Raw genomic sequence first — 23,791 nt, 5'->3', positions numbered from 1 at the left:
ATTATTGTGAACCATAGTCCCTAGGTATGCTTGTTACACGATAATTGTGTAGTTTAAACCAGCCGATTATCCAAGGAACAAGCAGAAAGCTTGCTCGTTGGGTGTAATGATTTTTAGGTTCATCGTTTTCAGCAGAACATCATCCTCTGTAAACAGGACCTACACTACAGATTACAATGGCTACCTATCCGCACTGAACGATCTGTTACAGATTATCTGAAGCACCGCCTTCCTGTGTAAACTGGCTATTAAGCAATTGACAACTGACTGTGTACATGGACTTTAAGAGGGCAGCGTCATCTGGGCAAGCTGGGGATGTTACTGCCCATTTCATATTTAGACGCCATTCACTAAAAGGGAATCTGTCATCAGGTTTTTACTATGCAACCTGACAGCACCATGAGGTATGGACAGAGACCCTGATTCAGATTCAAAGTAATGTATCATTAGATTACTGGGGGCAGCTGTTATAATAGTCACAGCTTTCTCTGCTGCAGATTGAGCAGAGCTCAGTTGTTGAGCTGTATATAAATCACGCCCACACCACAGCTTTCTATCTACACTGTATAGTGACAGAGAGCTGCTAATCAGTGATGGGGGTGTGGTTGGACTACCCTGCATGTGCCAAGTTGTCCTGTAGTGATAATCATCTGTTGAGAAAGACTGGTTGTATTGATATAGCAAAACCCAGCCCAATAAATAACACATTGCTGTAATCAGGCCCCGTGCTTCTACATTATGTTGCATTCAGATTACATAGCAACAATCTGCTGACAGATTCCCTTTAGAGGTCAAGTATCACACTCCTTCAATGAAGTGAAGAAACAAATGCATATTAATAAATTAATTTGAAAACTAATTATATATTATCATTTAAAAACTAAGCTGAAATTATTTCTTGCAAACATTGCATCTGTAAAAACTCCCCATTTCTCTGGTATCAGTTCTTACCCGGATATCCTCTTGTTGTTCCTTTAATGTGTCATAATCTAGAGCGGGTGGTGGCAGTTCTGATATTCCTTTCTCTGTCTCGGTCAACCACGGCCACAGTTCTTCATAAGTTTCCCAGAATTGGTTCACTAAGGACACGGCTCGTTCCAGCTGAAGGTTTCTTTCAGAATTCAAGTGGCAGATGTTGTCGTAACTCTTCACCAGGTTTGTTAGCTTTTTCTTTAGAAATTGACACAAATACAAAGATAACTGTTATACCAAAAACCTGTGCTAGATACATTAGATGTTCCATACCTCAAGATGGTAATATGATATCAGTATGTCATACTTTTGTGTCTACCCTTTCCAATATGCCTTACAAAGCAGCTAAGCTACATTAGTGCTTTTCATTTTCATAACTGTGTTCTCACTACAACCCATGATTGGTATCACAGCTAGAAATGAAGCTGGCATGATCTTTCACATGCATCTTATTAACATACCTTCAGGTTTTATGAGGCTGACAATACAAAAAGTGGGTCTGCCATAAATTAGTGTTATATCGGCTCATATGATTTAATCTGAGAATCAGAATTAACAGAACGTCAACACTCCATTGAGCGCATCACATCACAACTAACAAAATTAAGGAGCTGGAACGAATTTGTTTGTGTGATAGCTTTTTGGATGTTTTGTAATAGCTTCACGAGGCTCATTTATTGTAACACTCATTGGCAAATGCTGGGGATGAAACATGCAAGACAATCAAGCCTCTCCAGTATTTCTGCTACCTACCTCTTTCAGAAAAGCTCAAAATTAGAGAATTGAATCACAGGACCCCCCAGGCCATATTATAGGGAACAGATTTGGTTGACAAGGTCTGGCATCCAGTCCCGTGCTCAGATACAGCCAAACCAGGACAGTCTTCACTTTTGCGGCCAGCGTCCTCAGCCTGGCAACTCAGGAGCCTCTTGAGCTTAGTAAGCCGCGCCATGTTATGACCCAACTGTAGCTTAAAGGGTGTGTAGTGACCACTATGTCCACTAGGGGGCGCTGTGTGAGTGTCCCAGGACAGGCGTATAGGCATTTCCAGTGTCCTGATAGGAGTAGGATGCTGAATGATCGCTATGTATCTCAAGGTGGGTGGCCTTGAGATGGAGACTTATGTGTGTGTTGATCAGCAGTGATACTGCTGAGGTGCTGTTTCAATGTGTCAGGGAGAAGTCTCCAGGTAGCTGGGGAGACGGGCAGACCCAGTTACCTACAAACCCACCCAGGGGGTGTGTTTAAGAACCCTATTATAAAGTTTGTATGAGTGGTTGAAGGACCTGTGATGAGGTCATAGCCATGTGACCCGGTGGGCGTGGCTACGGACCATATAAGGTGGCCAGGGTAGGTCACATGGAGTGAATGCAGGGACCCGGTTGGTCCATTGTGGAAGGTCCCGCTGGGAGATGGGGTTTCCTGCCTGACAGCACGTGAATGCTGTGTTTAATGGCTGCAAGTGTCTGACAGTTCCCAGGGAGAAGGATTGAACGTCTGCACTATGGATGAAGCAGCCATGAGGTAAAACCCTGACGGGGTGAGAACTGTGAGGCTAGAAAGCCGGCGCAAAGGAACATTGCATAACCTGTGTGACCACAGGCTTAACAGAGGAAAGCTCTGTCATGGACGCTATGCTGTTTTCTATTGCTTTGATGATTTTGATGCATGAATAAACCGCAGGGACTGTTTTGGTTTTGTGGAAAACCTGTGCCGGATGTGGTTATTTGGCTGCCAAGCGAGTGTCCCCCACCTTGAATGACAGCGCTACCTTACAACTGGTGGAGAAGGCTATGGGCAGAAGAGGACTGCAAAATTTGGTTGCTAAGGGCAACGCTGAGCCAGGAGGGCTGACGGTTGTGGAAGCCATGTGCTATACTGACAGCAGGTCAGTGAGAGACTGTGGATTGCTATAGGGTGCCTATGTGGAGAAGAGGTACCCGAGGACCTGTGTGGCCGACACAGGTAACGGACAGGTGTTCGTGTTGTACTGACCTGGGTCAGTGAGTAAGACTGTGTGCCTGGAGGGTTCAGTGAGCAAGGGGGTCAGTGCTGGGAGATTCTAGGAGAAGAATCGGATCCCTGGAGCACGTGGTATGATCTTGGACCTGGTGAGGCGTAAGTGTTGGGCAGTCTCAGGAGGAGATGGATGTACTGAAGAGAACCCGCTGAGCCCCTGGACCTGGTGAGGACGGTGTGCTGGGAGACCCTGGGAGGAAGGTCGGCTCCCTGAAGAGCACCCAGTGCGCCCTGTGTGTTGGACGGTCTCAGGTGGAGACGGAACGTCCTAAATAGCACACAGACGGGACACGTGAGTTTTTGTGTGGTGTTTTTTTTTTCTCAACTCAGCCTGCTGTGGCTCAGTGGGAGTCAAGAAGGTGACAAGCGGCTTGCGGTAACTCGGCGGGGTTACAAAGGTGACACCAGCAGCTGTGTGTGAACGTCAGCCGGAGGTGTCGAAGATCGGTGACAGCAGGAGCTGTGGTTGTGCCAGCAAGGACTTGTGTGGTATCATAAGAGACATAAACTGTGCTGTGTGAACTGCGGTCTAAGGAGACCGGTAAAACGGACATGGGGAAATCCCGAAAGGGGGCGGTGGCCCAAATAGGGGTGGGAGCCCAAAAGGGGGTAGAGTCCCAGAAGGGGGCGGTGACCCAAATTGGGGTGGAGTCTGAGGGAGGTGGTAACCCAAAAAGGGGTGGAGTCCCAGAGGGGAGCGGTGGCCCAAATTGGGATGGTGGAACAGAAAGGGGCCGAATTTCAAAAGAGACAGCTCTGGGTACCTCAGTGGACATGTCTGGGGAACTACAGTGTGTGCATGACTTTTCCGGAATGTGGAATATTCTTTCCGGATAATGACGAGCCACAGGGGTGTACCGTAATGCTGCTCCGAGAAGGAGTCTTGGGTCGGCTGGACTCAAAGTGTCAGGTGACTCTGATAGGATCGCCTCTCACTTTCTGTCTGACTGAGAGAATGGTCCAGGTTTGCTGTAAACATGGAGTCACGGTGAACTATACGGTAGACAGAGTGATGTTTAAGCGGCCCATAGGTGCTGAGTACCAAGGGGGCGGGATACCACGGGACTTAGTCTATGCCTTGGAGTGGGTCAGGTTTGATGACCTAGGGCAGGAGGTTGGAGACTTGTCTACTGTTGGGCTAACAGATATTGAGACGGTGACTGCTCCTGATGTGGACAGGTCAGAGGTAGATATGACCGGACAAAGGGGCAAAGGGGTACGTCTGCCCAACTTATGGACCTGGTTAATAAGACAGCTGAAGTATTCACACGGGTAGTGGGTAACTGGGAGGATTACTCGACAGGCCGGGGTGGCTCAGTCTCTGGGGGTGACTGTGGCTCTGAGAGAGAAAGAGAGCACAGACTAGAGGAGCTAGAGAAGGAAGTCTCCGAGCTCAAAGGTCACATGGTAACGTGGCAAGGTCTGAATAAGACCCTTAGAGAAGACGTGGAAGAACAGGTTCAACGAGAAAGAGTCCGGAGACAAACGGCTGAACACAGGGTCGAGGAGCTCGAGAAAGAAGTCTTGGAGCTCAGAGGTCACCTGTCCACCTGGAAAAGTGTGAACAAGAGCCTTAAGGAAGAGATGGAAGAACTCAGAGGAGTAGTAAAAGGTCTTCTACGGGAGAAGAGCTTAGACGAAGATACACAGCGGCCAGGCCCAAGTGATAAGAGGGAACTGCCAGTACCCATCTTGGCAAAGGGTCGTGAAGAGATAACATCTCGTGAAGTTGGTGAGCTAAGAACTGAAGAAGACAGTCACCCAGTCGGGTCAACTGCAGTGAGGGAAGTGTCCGTGGTAAAGCCAGAGCCTTCTGTCCAGGAAGAGAGCAAGACCACGACCTTCAAATCTGTGATTGAGGTACCCGAAGACATGCAAGAAGCCTGTGCTGAGGAAGGAGTGCATGAGGCTTTCAAGGAGGCGGTCAAAGCGTGTAAGGTGCACTGGGCACCTGAGACTCGGCAGTTGGTGATATCAGCCAGGGAAGATACAGCAAACCGGGTAGCTGTCCTGAAAGAGATGCATTTGCAATGTCTCCACGCCAAACAGCTAGTGAGGCGGAGTAATATGAAAGCTGCTCGACGCCTAGAGTTAGCAAGGGAGGCTATGGATCGGCTGGGTTTGCGGAAAGATGTAGTTCCGGTACCCAAAGGTCTGATTGGGAGAATCATCGGAAGACTAGGGAAGGCAATGCAAGACCTTGTGAATATCTCCGGTGTGGTGAGGGTGAGGATCCCCCCTGATGATGAAGACCCGGTATCCAGTGGAGAGGGTAGGATTCCCATCATGGTGGTTGGCTCCGTGGAAAGCCTGAGAGACTTTCGGATGCTCTTGGAGTATCGAGTGGGATACCTGCAAGAGATTGAGCAGTTGAGGTTGGACCGTCGGTGAATCAATAAAGAGGTACGGAACACCAGGTGGCGGCCGCCTTCGACCCAAGACGTAAGGACTCGAAGAGTTCCTCCAAGTAGTGACATGGCAGGTGGCCGAAGAATGTCAGCAAGTGGCAGTTCGACGGGCTGTACGAGGCTGAGAGACCTTCGTTCCTGCGAGACGCTGAATGGGTCAGACTCAGGCCAGACAGTAGGCTCGACTAAGATTTATGACCGCACCAACCGGGAGAGCCGGTAAGTGAGAGAAAGGTCAGGTGACGAAGTGCACTGCAGACAGGTGGAGACTAAAGAGTGTCTGGTCACGCTGACTGACTTTGACTGGTGGGCCAAAGACCAAGGCCGTTATTCTGACCGCTGGGGGTGAGGGAGGCCTAACGTAGAGATGAGGCCGGATGACAGACGGAGACGGTTCTCTCGAGCTGTGGGGCAAGGTGTAATGAGTGCCAGGTCTCGAGATCCCGGGGTAATGTTGTGTGTTCAACCCCACAAGTTTGAACAGAGGGGGGAGGTATGTGGTGTAGTGACCACTGTGTCCGCTAGGTGGCGCTGTGTGGGTGTCCCAGGACAGGCGTATAAGCATTTCCAGTGTCCTGATAGGAGTAGGATGCTGAATGATCGCTATGTATCTCAAGGTGGGTGGCCTTGAGATGGAGACATATGCGTGTGTTGATCGGCAGCGATACTGCTGAGGTGCTTTTTCAATGTGTCAGTGAGAAGTCTTCAGGTAGCTGGGGAGACGGGCAGGCCCAGTTACCTACAAACCCACCCAGGGGGTGTGTTTAAGAACCCTATTATAAAGTGTGTATGAGTGGTTGAAGGACCTGTGATGAGGTCATAGCCATGTGACCCGGTGGGCGTGGCTACGGACCATATAAGGCGTTCAGGGTAGGTCACATGGCGTGAATACAGGGACCCGGTTGGTCCATTGTGGAAGGTCCCGCTGGGTGTGCTTAATGGCTGCAAGTGTCTGACAGTTCCCAGGGAGAGGGAATGAACGTCTGCAGTATGGATGAAGCAGCCATGAGGTAAAACCCTGACGGGGTGAGAACTGTGAGGCTAGAAAGCCGGCGCAAAGGAACATTGCATAACCTGTGTGACCACAGGCTTAACAGAGGAAAGCTCTGTCATGGACGCTATGCTGTTTTCTATTGCTTTGATGATTTTGATGCATGAATAAACCGCAGGGACTGTTTTGGTTTTGTGGAAAACCCGTGCCGGATGTGGTTATTTGGCTGCCAAGCGAGTGTCCCCCACCTTGAATGACAGCGCTACCTTACAAGGGGTATTCCCATCTACAAGATCCTATCCCCATATTTAGTAGGTGTAATAATAATAATAATATTAGCAAATATTTCCAATTAGAAATGTAGTATAGTTTTTCTGATTCATTATGTCTCTTTCCTCATGTGTAGGCATTGCAGGACCTTAGGTATCCATGGTAATGACCACTAGCAGCTAGCTAACTAACTGTCACTTTATCAGTGGTCGTAACAATGGATACCTAAGGTCCTCCAATGCCTGCACATGTGCACATGAGGAAAAAGACATAGCGAATCAGAAAAACTATACTACATTTCTAATTGGGAGGTATTTGCTAATATTATTATTATTATTACTGATTCAGAAAAAAGTATGCAGCACTTACCATGGCATCTTGAATGAAAAGTTCTAGACGAATATCCTAGATAGTAAGGTTAACCGGTGGGTAGAGGAGTGCGGGGAGAAAGGATGACAGCCGTTTCACGTTACCATGATTCAACGGGTCCAGGCCTGTTCTGGACCCGTTGATGCATCGTAACGTGAAACAGCCGTCGTCCTCTCTCCTCTCTGCCGGACACTTTTCATTCAAGCTGCCATGGTGAGTGCCGCATACTTTTTTTCTGAAATAATTCATATCTACATGTTGATATATGCTGAGCACCTCCAAATTGGACATTTATACTGTTAAAGGCTCTATAATCCCGCTCAACTCCTCCATACAAAGGATTATATGTTTTAACACTGGTCCCGCTATTCACATTTCGCTGTGGCTTAGAGATTATTATCACACCTACTACATAATGTGATAGGATCCTGGAGATGGGAATACCCATTTAACTCTAGTCCATAGGCATTACAAAGCATTTAAAAATACTGATTTCTTTATCGCCTTATTGGGGGACACAGATTACCATGGGTGTATGCTGCTGCTGCTAGGAGGCTGACACTATGCAAAAAACAAGAAAATTGACTCCTCCCCGGCAGTATACACCCACCGACAGATACCAAGTACCTCAGTTTGTGCTTAGTGTCTGTAGGAGGCGGACCGGGATCTCCCCAGATCCGCATCTAACCATTTTCTTTTAGGTTTTGTGTGTGTGTGTATTAATCTTTTCCCATTTATTTTCCAGATTCTACACCGGGAAACAGGGGGTCAATGTTCAGCCTGCTTTCCCATATCATGCAGCTGAGCGAGCAGTGTGGTGTTGGCCACATCGCAACTCTCAGTACCGCAGGCAGGACTTTTTCCATATCACCATTCGGTGCTATGGGTGGACGACAGGTGGCCGGTCCTTGCCAAAACAACTCCTCATCCCTATCCCAGGACAGGGCTGAGAGGAAGACGGTGGTCGCCATCGCTCCCAACAAAAGGACGCCGTCTTCTACGTGACACGGGTAAGAGGACCTCTCCCAGCGGCCTGTTCCCTACTCATGCCCCTGTGGCCCTCCTCTTCAGGGACGGCAGGTAAGATCCTGAACGATCCCTTAGCCCCGCATGTCTCAGAAAGCAAGAGTGGAGATCAGTCTGCATTTGAATCTCCCGCCCCTACTAGCCGCGCGTCTCTCATATCAGCCGCGCTCCCGGTTAATACAGAGGCACATAACGCGGGGGTCTTCCTGGGCTCAGGGGGCTCTTTCTTATATAGCAGGGTAGCGCAGGCTCACCTTAATTAGCGGCGCCGCGGGTGTCAGTGTAGAAGCTCGGGCGGGGAGAGAGACCGCTTTCACTTTCTCTTTCAGCCGCGCTTTCTCTTTCCCCGCTCTGAGCACGCTCCCTGTTACACTGGGAGCGCTTTCTTCTCTGAGCACGCGTTTTTCTCGCGCCCTTTCCACCCTATCACAGCTTGTCTTTCTTTTTAGGGGATGTCACTCTCCCTTTTACCGGGCCCCCCCCCTCTGCTATTGCCAATCTCCTCCGGGCGCCAAATCCCGCCCTCCGGACAGCCAGTTCCCTCCTGCAATTTTCTCTGCTTCCTGCGCTGCTTGGGGGACACGTCAGGGTCCGGCTGCTCGTCAGATTCTCGGTAGGCTCGGCGCTTAATGGCAAATTGGCTCCCCTCTGCAGTACTTTTCTGTGTAGTGCAGCCATAAGGCGTATCTTTCCTATGTTCAACCCTGCAACGGCTCTGTCTTTCAAGCCCACCGTTACCCATTACGCCTGTGCACGCTGTAACAAGAAGTGGGCTTCAGGTCAGTCATCACCTCTCTGTCCGTCCTGCAGTCCTTCAGTTATGTCGGCCTCTCAGGAGCACACCGATTCCCGGGATGAGGGTACTTCCCACCTCCCAGAGTGGGCCGTTGCAATGTCGCAGTCGGTCTCCGATCTGACTAAAGTCTCTAAGTCCCTGGTCCAGGTCTTAGAACGTTTGCCTCAGTTATCTACAGCCACCTGTGCACCGACCATCTCTCAGGGTGGGTCGTCCGCACCTGACCGCGACCTTCAGAGGGACAGGCCGAGTAGGATTTCTGGGAAGCGTGTTCTGTCTGGCTCGTCTTCCAGTTCGCTAGGCCCGTCGGCTTCTCCCAGGTGTCCTTCTCCGTCTTCAGGGGACGACCCTAGGTCTGACGACGATCCCCAATCGGGATCTAGTTCAGAAGCAGATAACATATCTAAACGCGGAATATGGTCGATAGTCCTCCTTCTGCCATCTTCCAAACTTTGGAAATTACGCAGGACAAGCCTCCTTCTCAGGAATGTTCTGTTCCGAACCTTTCCAAGCCATAAGGAGTTCGATACTACTCTAACCAAACATTGGGAGCACCCTGAACAACGCTTTTCAGGCCGCAGGTACTTAGATGTCCTGTATCCCTTTGATGTGGATCTGCTCACAAAATGTACCAAAGCCCCCGAAGTGGATCCTTCCGTCTCTCGTATAGCCTCTAAGACGGCTCTATCCCTGAGCCTCTCTCTGTCCTATTTCCGCTTCCGCCTGGGTGGCAAAAGTCATTTCAGCTTGGGCAAAACTTCTTTGCAGAGGCATCTTAGCGGCAGCTCCCCAGGACGAGCTGGCAGATCTAGCAGATCAAATTAATCATGCCGGTAAATACCTCTTAGCCGCCTCCTTGGATGCGGCTGGGTGCGTAGCAAGGGCTAACAGCAACATAGTAGCCGTATGCCGAGTCCTTTGGCTAAAGTCATGGAATGCAGATACCACCTCTAAAAAGTCGCTTACCAATCTGCCTTTCCATGGTTCTCGGCTCTTTGGAGCCAAGCTAGATCAAATAATTTCGGATGCCACTGGTGGTAAGAGCACTTCTCTCCCTCAGTCTCGGCCAAAAAGGGTTTCCAGCCGTTTAGGCCCTTTCGTGCCTTCTCGTCCACAGAAAAATCTACCCAGCAAGATCGGCCTTCCGGCTCTACGGAGCGAGAGCAGAAGAAGAAGAAGAAAAAAAAAAAAACATCTTACAAACCTGCTCCCCGCTGGAGATCTAGAGTACAATACTCCAGGTCTTCAGGTGCCCGTTCCGGTAGGTTCTCCTCCAAGTGACGGGTCACCCCCACCTGGAAATTTTTCCAGGGTGGGAGGCAGACTTTCCTTTTTCGCGGACGTTTGGCTGTCTGTTGTCGACGATGCTTGGGTCAGGGAAATCATCGCATCCGGATACAAGATCGAATTTTCTTCCCAGCCAAACAGACGTTTTTTCCTGTCTCGACCTCCAAGACAACGGTCCCAAATTCCAGGATTCTTTCAAGCCATCTCCTCCCTTCTTTCCGCCGGAGTGTTTGTTCCCGTTCCCTCAGACGAACGGTTTTCAGGGTTCTACTCAAATCTTGTCGTAGTCCCGAAAAAAGACGGGACCCTTCGACCAATCCTGGACCTCAAGTTGCTCACTCGCCATGTGAAGATTCTCCACTTCAAAATGGAGTCTCTTCGATCAATGATAGCCTCAATGGAACCCGGAGAATTCCTCTGCTCTGTGGACATCCGGGATGCTTATCTTCACATCCCGGTTTGTTTGCAACATCAGAAATATCTTCGGTTTGCGATTCAGGAAAATCACTATCAATTCACAGCTCTTCCCTTCGGCCTAGCCTCTGCTTCCCGTGTTTTCACGAAGGTGATGGCGACGGTCATGGTCATCCTTCGATCCAGGGGGATTCTCATTATCCCTTATCTGGACGATCTCTTGATCAAAGGCTCGTCCTGTCAAGACTGTCTCCTGAGTCTTCACATAACCCTGGATACCCTTGGCCTTCTCGGATGGTTAGTCAACAAGGAAAAGTCCATTCTCAGACCCACTCAGCGTCTGACCCGAATCTGGCCCGGGTGTTTCTTCCGAGGGAAAAATTTGCGTCTCTGTCCAAAGAAATTCAAGCCCTCAAACGGCCGAAGCCCATTCCCCTTCGGCTCGGCATGAAAGTTCTGGGGAAGATGGTGGCTTCCATGGAGGCAGTGCCTTTTGCACAGTTTCATCTTCGCCCCCTTCAGCTGTCCCTCCTCTCAGCTTGGGACAAGACGACGTTGTCCTTAGACCGCCCCATTCTCCTCCCTCTCAGAGTGAGGCATTCCCTGACTTGGTGGGCAATGCCTACATCAGTCCTCCAGGGGAGGTCCTTCCTCCCGCTCCAGTGGCAAGTCATTACCACCGATGCCAGCCTTTCTAGGTTGGGGAGTGTTTTTTCCATCAGAGAACGGCCCAAGGACGCTGGAATCCACAGGAAGCCCTGCTCCCTATCAATCGTCTCGAAATCATAGCAATCTTCCTGGCCCTTCTTCGCTGGCAACCTCTTCTCGTCGGCAAGCCGGTCCGCTTTCAGTCGGACAACGCCACGGCTGTGGCGTACATAAACCATCAGGGCGGCACGCGCAGAAACCAAGTGATGTCAGAAGTGGCCAAGATACTGCACTGGGCAGAACGGTACGTTCCAGCAATCTCCGCTGTGCACATTCCAGGGGTGGAAAACTGGGCAGCCGACTTTCTGAGTTGTCAAGGCCTAGCGTCAGGCGAATGGTCTCTCCAGTCCACGGTCTTCGATCAGATATGCCAGCGCTGGGGTTATCCGGATGTCGACCTCATGGCATCTCGGATGAACAAGTTTCCGCGTTTCGTAGCCAGGTCCAGGGACCCACTAGCCGTCGCTTGCGACGCCCTAGTAATTCCGTGGTCCCAGTTCCAACTCCCTTATCTGTTTCCACCTCTTGCCTTGATCCCAAGAGTGGTCAAGAAGATAAAATCGGAAGCCGTGCCAGTGATTCTTGTGGCTCCAGACTGGCCAAGGAGGCCTTGGTATGCGGAACTGGTGAACATGCTCGCGGACGTCCCCTGGAGGCTTCCAGACCGTCCGGATCTTCTCTCGCAAGGCCCCCCTTTACCACGAGAATTCTCGGTCTCTGAATTTAACGGCATGGCCGTTGAGACCGCAATCTTAAGAGATTCAGGTTTTTCAAACAAGGTGATTCAGACGATGATCAAAGCCAGGAAACCAGCCTCTTCCCGTATCTACCATAGGCATTGGAAGGCCTTTTTCTGTTGGTGCGACGATAAAAGAGTCTTTCCAATGTCCTTTTCCATTCCGTCCATACTGGGTTTTCTCCAGTCTGGCTTAGATTCGAGTCTGTCTCTCAGTACCCTCAAGGGCCAGGTTTCCACTTTGTCTATCCTTTTTCAAAGGGAGCTCGCTTCCTTACCGCAGGTTAAGACATTCCTCCAAGGAGTCGCTCATGTGGCTCCTCCTCATCATTCACCGATAGAACCGTGGGATCTCAATCTCGTTCTTAGCGCTCTCCAAAAAGCACTGTTTGAGCCCATCCAGGACATTCCTTTGTCTTTTCTGTCATGGAAGGTAACCTTTCTGATGGCCATAACATCCATCAGAAGAGTTTCTGAATTAGCGGCCCTGTCATGTCGTTCTCCTTATCTGGTCCTCCATCAGGATAAAGTCGTCCTCAGGCCCGTTCCTTCTTTTCTCCCAAAGGTGGTATCCTCCTTCCACATCAACGAGGATATAGTTCTTCCATCATTTTGCCTGCTCCTTCTCACCCTCTTGAGAAGTCACTCCACAAACTGGACGTTGTTAGAGCCTTGCGTGTTCATCTCGCTAGGACTGCTTCTTTTCGTCAATCCTATTCATTGCTGGTCATCTCTGAAGGTCACCGGAAAGGGCTTCCGGCATCCAAATCCACGATCGCTCGCTGGATTCGTTCTACTATTCTGGAAGCATACCGTCTTCAGGAAAAACGGCCGCCTCCGGGAGTGAGGGCTCACTCCACCCGGGCTGTGGCAGCTTCATGGGCCGTTCGACACCAGGCTTCGGCTCTGCAAATTTGCAGGGCCGCGACCTGGTCGTCTTTGCATACGTTTGCGAGGTTCTACAGGGTTCATACCCAGGCCTCGTCTGATGCAGTTGTTGGTAGGAAGGTCCTGCAGGCGGCGGTGGCGCATCGGCCGACCTAAGCCCTTCCTGTTCTTTCGTTCCTTATTGCTGTTCCCGCCCTTGGGACTGCTTTGGAACGTCCCATGGTAATCTGTGTCCCCCAATAAGGCGATAAAGAAAGATGGATTTTTGGTTCTTACCGTAAAATCTCTTTCTTGGAGCCTTCATTGGGGGACACAGCACCCTCCCTGTTTAAGTTGTACCGTGTTGGGTCCTTGAGTCCCTTGTGGGGTTGGTACATATGTTTATTGTTCCGTGGCTTCTCCTACTGCTTTCTCACCAACTGAGGTACTTGGTATCTGTCGGTGGGTGTATACTGCCGGGGAGGAGTCAATTTTCTTGTTTTTTGCATAGTGTCAGCCTCCTAGCAGCAGCAGCATACACCCATGGTAATCTGTGTCCCCTAATGAAGGCTCCAAGAAAGAGATTTTACGGTAAGAACCAAAAATCCATCTTTTAAGTTTACAAGGCTGGACCCTTACTTACAATTGACTCGTATTTGAAGAGTTGATTTTTGACATGAGATAATTTGTGCATGAAACGTTAGTGGTCTACTGATGAGAATTATACAACCAATATTTCACAATCTCTCAATATTGTGATTTTGTTTGTTGGATTCTTATCATCCTGTAGTCTGTTGAAATGCTAAAATTCTGTTGAGAAAGGCCCGTAAGCAGTAGATCCGCCAATATAATATGGGTGCTAATTATGTTTAAAACAAAATCTAATATGCAAATTGCTTCTTGAGACAGGAAGAGGACTTGAACTCTAGTGCCACCTATTGGAAACAGCAATCCTAAAAGTCACTATTCACCCTTTAACTAGACTTATCATGTGACTTTGGAGAGGAGCACTGAACTGTGTACAAGTCTCCTTACACTGACATGTCACTCTCCACAAGGAGAAACGTTACCCCTTAGAAACTAAATCTAGTGATTTTCGCACATGTATGTAATTGTTTAGAATATTATATGTCAAGTTAAATGGTTGGTTAAGATGACTGTCCAATACAAAGCTCAAAAATGTTATGTCAATCTTTAACAATCTTGCTGCTTTGCTATTTTTTTCAGTTTATCTCTATTAGGTAGGGTTCAGACAGCCTACCAACAAGTAGCCTGAGGTAGTCTAGGACGCGCCCATGTCTTATAATTGGCTCAGGCTGCTGCTTAATGCCTTCCCCTACAGCTTTGTCTCCATCGACCGGCTGGTGTATAACACATATGAACCAAAATCTCATCAATAAGTCACTATATGTAAGGCTGATTTCTAATACAGTAATGGAAGAATGATTATTGATTAATTACCCACCAGTGAAAAAAGATGATTACTGGGTAACTGCCATGCAAAACCTGAAACTGTATTTGGATTGCTTACAAAGAAATAGGCACATTAGTAGAAAAGATTTTAGCTAAGAAGCATAGGAAAACTGCAATACGTTGGATCCGTAGTGAGGATTTGGTGAAGGCCCCCCTTGTCTCTAATGATATCATTGCACAAAAAGGCAACACAAACAATAATAATATCAACAAGCTGAGAGCACTGGCGCAATTTCAAACTTATGGAACCCCTTGCAAAAACTCAAGGTCCACAACTATCATGGGTCTTTAACAGCATTGGTCTTCTCATATGGGATAAAGGGACCTTTTTGAGCCCCTAAAGTTCCGGAGCCTGGATGCAACTGCAGCCCTACATCCACTACAGTTATGCCTCTGGTTAAGAGGAATGTAAATGGAGAAAATAAAGTAAAATAGTGATTACACTCAGCAGCAAGTAGCTGGACCATCTCGGTGGTAGGTCCCATTATCACGTCAGTGCCATCAATAGGGTGCTCTGGTCAGCAGGTTAATCTTGAATTACAGTGAATTTACAAGGATCACATGCATACTAGATGAGAAACGTAACATGAGAGTATGAATATTCACTCTTTCAGAACTGAACATACCATCATTGTTTGTTTCTCGTCCTCGTTGAAAGAGCTCACTATTTCCTGTCCTGATTTGACTAGCTCATCTATTGTATCCTTGTGTCTCAAGATCTCCATAGTGAAGCCCTGTAAAAAGAAAAAAATGTTCATCAGTTCCTATAATATACTTCCACGACTAAATCCTAAGGACATTTCATTACCTTTTGAACTTGAAGCTGAGCCATGGTCTGGTCTTGTTCAAGCCTAATGTGACCTAGAGCCGTCATTTTATTTTTAGTATCCTCAATCCATGTAAGCTCCACGCCCATAGCCTGCGAGAACTGGAACCATATAAATGTGATTATATCACCCAATACTGCAATAAGACTTTCTAAATCGCTAGAAAATTAAGAACACATTTCATTACAAAAACATCAAGCCAGAGGCTTAAAATCCAGACACTCGGAATAGGATGATGCATGGACTATGCAAATGTAACACACTAAAATAATCAAGGTCTTTTCGACACCTTCATATTGTGTTATCAGAGTGCAAAAATTATGTCTGGCGTTTTATAAAATAGATAAAGTGCAAATATAAACATAAGGAAAATATTTGGTATGAATATCACTATTCCAGACATGAAAAATGTGGCTATTTCTTGACAAAGGCTAATTTGTCTGTAGCAGATCATGATGTGGGAATACACTGCATTCATTCAGATGCTTTGTGTGAATATATGTTATGGGTTCCCAAGAGAAAAAGGTCGCACTCTGCGGGATAATGATGAATGTTTATTGACACTGAATTACATGTCACGTCGGAGATGTGAAGGAGAGTGTGTCAAATGGCTGACTACGGCCGTTTCACGCTACTCGAGCGCTTCCACGGGTCCCGTGGAAGCGCTTGAGTAGCGTGAAACGGCCGTAGTCAGCCATTTGACACACTCTCCTTCACATCTCCGACGTGACATGTAATTCAGTGTCAATAAACATTCATCATTATCCCGCAGAGTGCGACCTTTTTCTCTTGGAAACTACATTCGTCTTGCTACGAGGTCAAGCACCCGGGAGTCCTGGATGTGAGCTCTCCGCCTGCTGCCAGCCACGGACCTTAACATGGTAACAGCGGTGCCGTCCGCTTTCTTGCATTGACTTCATATGTTATGGGTTCATGCGGACGACCTTAGTTTCGGTCCGAGTGCTATCCATCAACAAATCGGATCGCACTCGGACAAATGTTATTAAATCAGACCACGCACATGTTCGATTTTTAAATTGGTCCAAGTGCTCAGAGGAAAAAAAGTGCAAGAATGCACGATTTGCCTCCGATGGATGGCACCGTTTAAGTCCATGGGTCTGTGAAAAAAAAAAAAAAAGAAAAAAATCACATGGCACTTGGAAGACATTTGAGTGCGTTCCGATTTTCATGGACTGACAGAATGGAGAAGATAACAACTTATTTTTTATATTCTCCACAACCAAGAAAAACGGATCCCATTCTGATCAAGCTCTGATTGGAGTGTAATTAGCATAATCTAACGGAGTGTAATTAGCATAATCTGAATGATTTCCTGGGACGAAGAGCATACAGTCGTGTGACCCAAGCCACACATTCGCCAATTTGTAGTTATTAGGATCAGCTGTTTGGAGGGGCACAGATATGTCTGGGCTTCTGTCTAGCCACACAGCTCTACCATCAGAGAGAAACTTTCAAAAACATTTTTAGAACTGTTTTATTTTTTTAGCAGTTTTTTTCTTTTAAAACAGCTTCATTCCAGGCTATAAACGATGTTCATTATTGTGGCTCACCCTCATTCAAAATTTCCTTAGAGGACTTGCACCTGACTTGATTGCCTGTACTACATACTTCAGTATTGCAGTATATAGAACATACTGAATAAGGAACTCCTGTGAACCCATACTGTTACTGGGTCTCACAGGAACATCAAAAGAGTGTTGACCATGACAACCCATCAACCTCCCGTCAGAACCAAAACCTCTCCAATGGTGCTATAATAGTTGGGATAACTGACAGCGGCATTTAAAACCAACTTTTCATCAGGATGTAAATAACAGCTATGAGTAAAGAGCTTTTAATCCTTATTAAATCAATACCATGCTTGTAGAATTTTATTTTTACATCTTAGAGAAATCCAACATTGAAGTTTCAATTGCAAGTGAAAGGAGTCATAGAATCATAGAATGGTAGAGTTGGAAGGGCTCTCTCCTGGGTCATCTGGTCCAACCCCCTGCTCAATGCAGGATTCACTAAATCATCCCATATGTCTGTTTAGCCTCTGAATGAAGACTTCTATTGAAGGAGAACTCGCCGCCTCTCGTGGCAGCCTGTTTCACTCATTGATCACCCTAACTGTCAAGAAGTTTTTTCTAATATCTAATCTGTGTCTCCTCCCATTTAGTTTCATCCCATTGCTGAACTGGAGTGTGCACTGCAATTCCAGCTCTTCTGCCTCTCTCCCTATTCATTGGCTACTAATGGCCTCTGCATGCATCGTCACTGCCTCAGCTTTGTCTCCTCCGAGGAAGTATCGTAAGCGCAGATCAATAGTGCAGTTCTCGTAACATCAGGAGCTTCTCAAGAGACAACCCCAGGGTAATGACCGCAACTACACAAAATCTTGAGCTGTGGAGGCAGGTCACTGAGAGAAGAATAACCTGTCTGTAAGAGGCTGGAAGTGAGTGAGCAAAAGGGACAGAGGCAGGATAGCTGGAAGTCCAGTGCCCAACCCCTGCCCTTGCAGCTAAAACTTCAACCCTAGATTTCTGTAAGATGTCAAAATGAAACTACAAACAAGGTATGGATTTAATAAGGATTAAAGGCTATTTACTCGCATGCCATTAGCTAGGGATGAGAAAGCTTGATGACAGGTTTCCCTTTACTGGTTAAACAGCAGCACTTGGAGCTAGCTCTGATCGCTGCTGTCACAGACAGGTGCAGGCTGTTTAACACAATGAGCCCATAGCTCAGCTCTTCTGGTCACTCTATACACCCGCAAACTTCCTAGGATGTACTACTTAAGTCACGGGGAGAGAAGGGGTTAATGTGCACTGGGGTTAAAGGGAATCTGTCAGCAAGTTTCTGGTATTTCTTTCTGAAAGCAGCATAATGTAGGGGCGGAGACATTGATTGCAGGGATGTGTCACTTTTTAAACTGTGTGCTGTAGTTTCTATACAATCAGTGTTTTATCAGCAGGAGATTATGCAGGTCAGACAGGCCAATCTGTGTAGCCTCACCCCTACCACTGATTGGCAGCTTGCCAACAATGCAAAGTAAACACAGAAAGTTGCCAATCAGTGGTGTGGGCGGAGTTATACACAGCTAAGCATTCTGACCACTGCTACATTTACAACTGGGATTCTATCAAAATTTCACCAAGCAGCCCAGCAAGTGATACATCATTGTAATCAGGGTCTCTCAGACTACATAGCAAAAACCTACTGACAGATTCTCTTTATAGTATTAACTTCATACTGCTCCTTTATGAATGGGATGCATATATTTTTTTTTTCTTAAGACAGTTTACTTCTATTTATCAGCTCTAAAAATAAATACGGCTCAGCCCAAATTAAAAATAATTCAAATGAATGGCCTCGGCTGCAATACCAGACATGGCCTATGGACATAAGAGGTGCTGTTTTTCAAATAAAGGCAGAGCTTATTATCAAATCCTACATTCATTTAGTGTGGTGATACTGGCTGTATATAATGAACCTGCAGTCTCAGGATCATTTTATAGGTTGATTAAAGGGGACAACAAGAAATCAATCTCTTCAGTGGGCTTCAATGCAAATGATGTAGCAATAGGTTTATAGCATGAGCAGCATTATAGTCTAACAAATCGGAAACTCTCTGATAATATGACAGATGTTATACCCCTATAATGTTCTTAATATTTCATCTACATAATAAATTGTTCCCAGTCCTAATTTATAAGTCTGATATTAAAAAAGTAATTAAATGTGACAGAGAATAATCATTTGCTCCGCTACTCTTTTATGTCGACACTGGGCGAATTATCACATCTAGTTTCTGAATATTACTGAACAAAGACTCCTGAAGTGTGAATCTGCTGCACATAAAGACTCCTTTCACTATGACATTGGTGACAGCAGAACAAGTACAATCTCGAGGATTCGGAATATTGATGAAAGCTCTCCTGTGATCGTGGCCCTTCAAGGAGATGTCATTCAGCTTGTATCTCCAGTCGGGGGTGTAATCTGTAACATACTGTGCGGTGTCTTTCCAATTCTTTTAGGCTGTGTGCACACGCTGCGGATTAGGTGCGGATTCATCCGCGCGGATTTTGTAAAATCCGCAGGTGAAACCGCAGGTCAAAAGACCTGCGGTTTTACCTGCGGATTGCTCTGCGGTTTTGTCCTGCGGTTTTTCATCTCCTCAATAGAGGAGATGGCAAACCGCAGGAGAATCCGCAGAAAGAATTGACATGTCAATTCTTTCTGCGGATTGAAAACCGCAGATAATCCGCGCGGAAAATTCCGCACCGTCTGCACTGCGGTTTTTGATTCCCATAGGGAATCATGGTACTGTACACCGCAGCAGAAACTGTTGCGGGTCCGCAGCAGCCAAAACCGCTGCGTGTGCACACAGCCTTAATGTTTTTCTCTTTTTGACTAACATCAAAGCTCACTTTGACAGTGTGATGGATGTAATTATTATTTTACCCATGACTGCTATTCTTTGAATGTATAAGTAGTTTAACATTGGCTTGAGCTGCAAACAAAGTTATTGTAAATAATCTAACAATTATAACAAAGCGCGCGTCAGCTCTTCTGGCATGTTTTTTTAAATAACATTATTTCCCATGAAAAACTGCCCTGAAGTATCTTTTCTTATACCTGTTTTTGCTGTTCCCTGTCCTTCCTTCTAGAATTTTATGAATACATTGACAGCTGGGAGTCACCAAGTGGGTGTGTCCCTACAAACTCTGATGCCCATTCGGGTGGACAGGATAGGACTGTGCAGGGACACGCCCCTTTGGAGGTGTAGCTATATACAGCCATATAACAGATGAAGAGTAGCACCCAGTGGTCAATACGCTTGCAAAATGCTAGTTTTTCCGTGGGAAAATCGCGGGAATTTAAAATGCGATTTTCCCGCGGACTGGAATTCCGGAATTCTCGCGGTAATTTCCGTGAGAGTTCCGGTACGTGTGCACTTAGCCTAAAAGTGTACAGTGCATTCGTTGTGAGAATTCAGAAGCTGCAATGTCAGGATTCAGGTCTGCAGGTTCCAGTAGTCATCACATGGACACTTCATTCACTATGCGATATTCATACTTATGGTCCTGTGACAACGAGCTTCTCTTTCTGCTTCTCTCAGTTTTTCATTGAACATTGAGAGAATTAGGGAGAGCAGTTCGTGGGGACATGACTAAGTGTGCAAATCACATGTGTGCTCATGGGGGGGGCGCCGGACCGAACTCTTGCCCCGGGTGCCAGAAAGCCTAGATACACCTCTGGCATGTGTGCGAGGTGTACGGAGCGGAGCCGTGTGTGTACGAGGTGTACGGAGCGGAGCCGCGTGTGTACGAGGTGTACGGAGCGGAGCCGCGTGTGTGCGAGGTGTACGGAGCGGTACCGCGTGTGTACGACGTGTACGGAGCGGAGCCGTGTGTGTGTACGAGGTGTACGGAGCGGAGCCGGATGTGTACGAGGTGTACGGAGCGGAGCCGTGTGTGTGTACGGAGGGGAGCCGCGTGTGTACGAGGTGTACGGAGGGGAGCCGCGTGTGTACGAGGTGTACGGAGCGGAGCCGCGTGTGTACGAGGTGTACGGAGCGGAGCCGCGTGTGTACGAGGTGTACGGAGCGGAGCCGCGTGTGTACGAGGTGTACGGAGCGGAGCCGCGTGTGTACGAGGTGTACGGAGCGGAGCCGCGTGTGTACGAGGTGTACGGAGCGGAGCCGCGTGTGTACGAGGTGTACGGAGCGGAGCCGCGTGTGTACGAGGTGTACGGAGCGGAGCCGCGTGTGTACGAGGTGTACGGAGCAGAGCCGGATTTGTATGAGGTGTACGGAGCAGAGCCGTGTGTGTACGAGGTGTACAGCGCGGAGATGTGTACGGAGCGGAGCCGTGTGTGTGTACGAGGTGTACGGAGCGGAGATGTGTGCGGAGCGGAGCCGTGTGTGTACTAGGTGTACGGAGCGGAGCCGTGTGTGTACGAGGTGTACGAAGCGGAGCCGTATGTGTACGAGGTGTACGGAGCGGAGCCGTGTGTGTACGAGGTGTACGGAGCGGAGCACTGTGTGTACAAAGTGTACGGAGCTGAGCTGTGTTTACGGAGCTGAGCAGAGACGTGTGTCTACAGGATGTACGGAGCGGAGCCGTGTGTGTATGGAGTGTACGGAGCGGAGCTGCGTGTGTACAGGGTGTACGGAGCGGAGCCGTGTGTGTACGGGTTGTACGGAACGGAGCCGCGTGTACGGGGCGTACGAAACCGATCCCTGTGTGCACGAAGTGGACGGAGCTGAGCCGTGTATGTATGGTGCGGAACAGTGCCATGTGTGTACGGATAGGAGCCCCGTGTGTACAGAGCGTGGTTGCATGTGTACAAGGTATTCGGAGCAGAGCCGCATGTGTACGAGGTTTACGGAGTGGAGCTGTGTGTGTACGAGGCATACAAAGCGGAACCGTGTGTGTATGAGGTGTGTGAAGCCATGCGTGTACAAGGTGTATGGTGGGGAGCATTCATACTTCCCAACCGTCCCAGATCCAGTGGGACAGTCCCGATTTTGAGTCTGCCCCACTGCCCCGGCCAGGAGGTTACTTTTCCCGCAGATACAGGAGTACACGGCGGAGCCCCGAGGAGCACTTAAAAATTTGCACGTGACGTTCCACTGGAAGTGACGTGCTAGAAGCAGACCGGAAATTAGGTAATTTCGGGAGGAGATTGTGACGGAACCATGGAGGCACTTCAGGGAAAGCTTCAGATCCATCACCATGTCCTCCTCCAACAGCGCGGACAGCGGGACCACCTTGGAATTGGGGATGCCGGCTGTGAAGAAACCACAGTATATCTTAATTGCCCAGACGGCTATGTTTTTTTTACAGGCCTGGAGGAATAGACTTTTTGTCTGTATATTTGGCTTGGGATTTAAGTGTGGATTCTGGTGGGTCAAGAAGACTGACTTGCACAATGATATACCATGTAACATAGTGTGTGCTTATCTGATGTTTGTTTATATTCTGGAATCAGTTTGTTGACTTGAATGTAAATAGGGAAGGCTGTGAGGGTGTACTGAAGGACACTCGGTAATTCTAAAAAACTAGCTTACCTGCCTTGGGTATAAAAGACCCAGAGACAGAGAGACGGGGTCTCATCTCATCACATAGAGCTAATAGCCAGACATTCTGCTAAACACTTAACGGACAAGAAACTGTTCAGGATCCCAGCTGAGGGTATGTCAGACCCGACTGAAAGAACACAGGACTGCTCTTGGTTATCTCCCTATGCTTGTCGTGACCTCCTCTCTGTGTGTTATCACAGGTGGAATAGCTACCATGGGAGCTCTAACATAACATCCACTAGCATCCCTATGAGCCAGCGGAGGGGAGAGACCTTGTAATGTGCACCATCTTGGGGTAATTGCTGGGATTGTTTTGTTTGCTACTGGGTGTTGTGGTTCAATAAAGCTTGGCCACACTGTTTTACCCTAACCCTGTGTTGTCTGTGTAGTATTCTGCCCACAAGGAGATAGAGCGGGCGTTCAATGGTATGAGCCCTGGTCCATGCAGTCTTGCTAAAGACAGCCAGGCCAGCGGACGAGAGCACCCACTAACCCCGTTACTCCACACCGGCCATGTGAGCGGAACCTGATATGTCCTGCAGAGGAGGCTCAGGTGGGCATTACAATGGGAGCCGGGCTGCTATAGTATTTTTATAAAATCTTTCTTTCTCTCTCTGTTCTTTCTTTCCCCTCTCTTTCTTTCTCTCTCTGTTCTTTATTTCTTTCCCCTTTTTCTTTCTCATTCCTTCTCTGTTCTTTCTTTCCCCTCTTTCTTTTTTTCTATTTCTCTGTTCTTTTTTTCTGTCCCCACTTTCTGTTTCTTTCTTTTCCCTCTTTCTTTCTCTCTCTGTTCTCTTTCTTTCTCTGTTCTTTCTTCCCCCTCTTTCTTTTTTTCTCTATCTGTCCTTTTTTTCTGTCCCCTCTTTCTTTCTCTCTTCTTTCTTTCTTGCTGTTTCTTTCTTTTTTCTCTGTTCTCTCTTTCCCATCTTTCTTTTTTTGTTTCTTTCTCTCTGTGTTCTTTCTTTCCCCTCTTTCTTTCCTTACTTTCTCTCCTTTCTTTCTCTGTTTTCTTTTCTCTGTTTTTTCTTTCTTTCTTACCCCTTTCTTTCTTTCTTTCTTTCTTTCATTCACTCTCTGTTCTTTCTTTCCCCTCTTTCTTTCTCTGTTCTCTTTCTTTCCCCTCTTTCTTTGTGTGTTTCTTTCTCTCTGTTCTTTCTTTCTCTCTCTGTTTTCTTTTTTCTCTCCCTGTTCTTTCTTTTCCTCAGTACCAGTCAGTGTGCCAACAGTACCAGCCACTGTGCCCATAATGCCAGCCACTGTGATCATCAGTGCTAAATGGGTGGGACTCTGGCCAATATTAAATGTAAAGTGAACACTTATTTTTAAAGGGGAACTCGGGTGACTGTGACTGTTAAAGGGGCACACACAGGGCATTATTACTTTCTAGGGGGCAAAATGTGGGCACTGTTTTCTAGGGCACTTGCACCCGGCATCACTATATTGTAGAGGGTTGCTTTAGAATTTAAAGGGCACAGAGAACCACCCAGCAGGTGCAATAATAGGGACACATACGGCAGCAGCAGCTCAGCACTGGGGTA

General features: G+C 47.6%; 1 protein-coding gene across 8 annotated transcripts in view; it reads right to left on the bottom strand.

Annotated features, from left to right (window-relative positions):
* Positions 1–23,791, bottom strand: part of DST (dystonin) — a 732,471-nt gene that overhangs the window by 106,672 nt on the left and 602,008 nt on the right. For all 8 annotated transcript variants that reach the window (XM_073589123.1, XM_073589125.1, XM_073589124.1 and 5 more), the window contains 3 exons: positions 15,145–15,264; positions 14,963–15,070; positions 952–1,170 (listed from right to left, as the gene is read on the bottom strand). In XM_073589123.1, coding sequence (XP_073445224.1) covers positions 952–1,170; positions 14,963–15,070; positions 15,145–15,264 — 447 coding nt within the window. The remainder of the gene's footprint in view (positions 1–951; positions 1,171–14,962; positions 15,071–15,144; positions 15,265–23,791) is intronic.

This window comes from Dendrobates tinctorius, unplaced genomic scaffold (genome assembly GCF_039654945.1).
Source record: "Dendrobates tinctorius isolate UK_male_01 unplaced genomic scaffold, ASM3965494v1 ptg000107l, whole genome shotgun sequence".
In the NCBI taxonomy this organism is placed as follows: domain Eukaryota; kingdom Metazoa; phylum Chordata; class Amphibia; order Anura; family Dendrobatidae; genus Dendrobates; species Dendrobates tinctorius.
The sequence above is the reverse complement of the archived record's forward strand: the minus strand, read 5'-3'. Positions and strand labels throughout refer to the sequence as shown.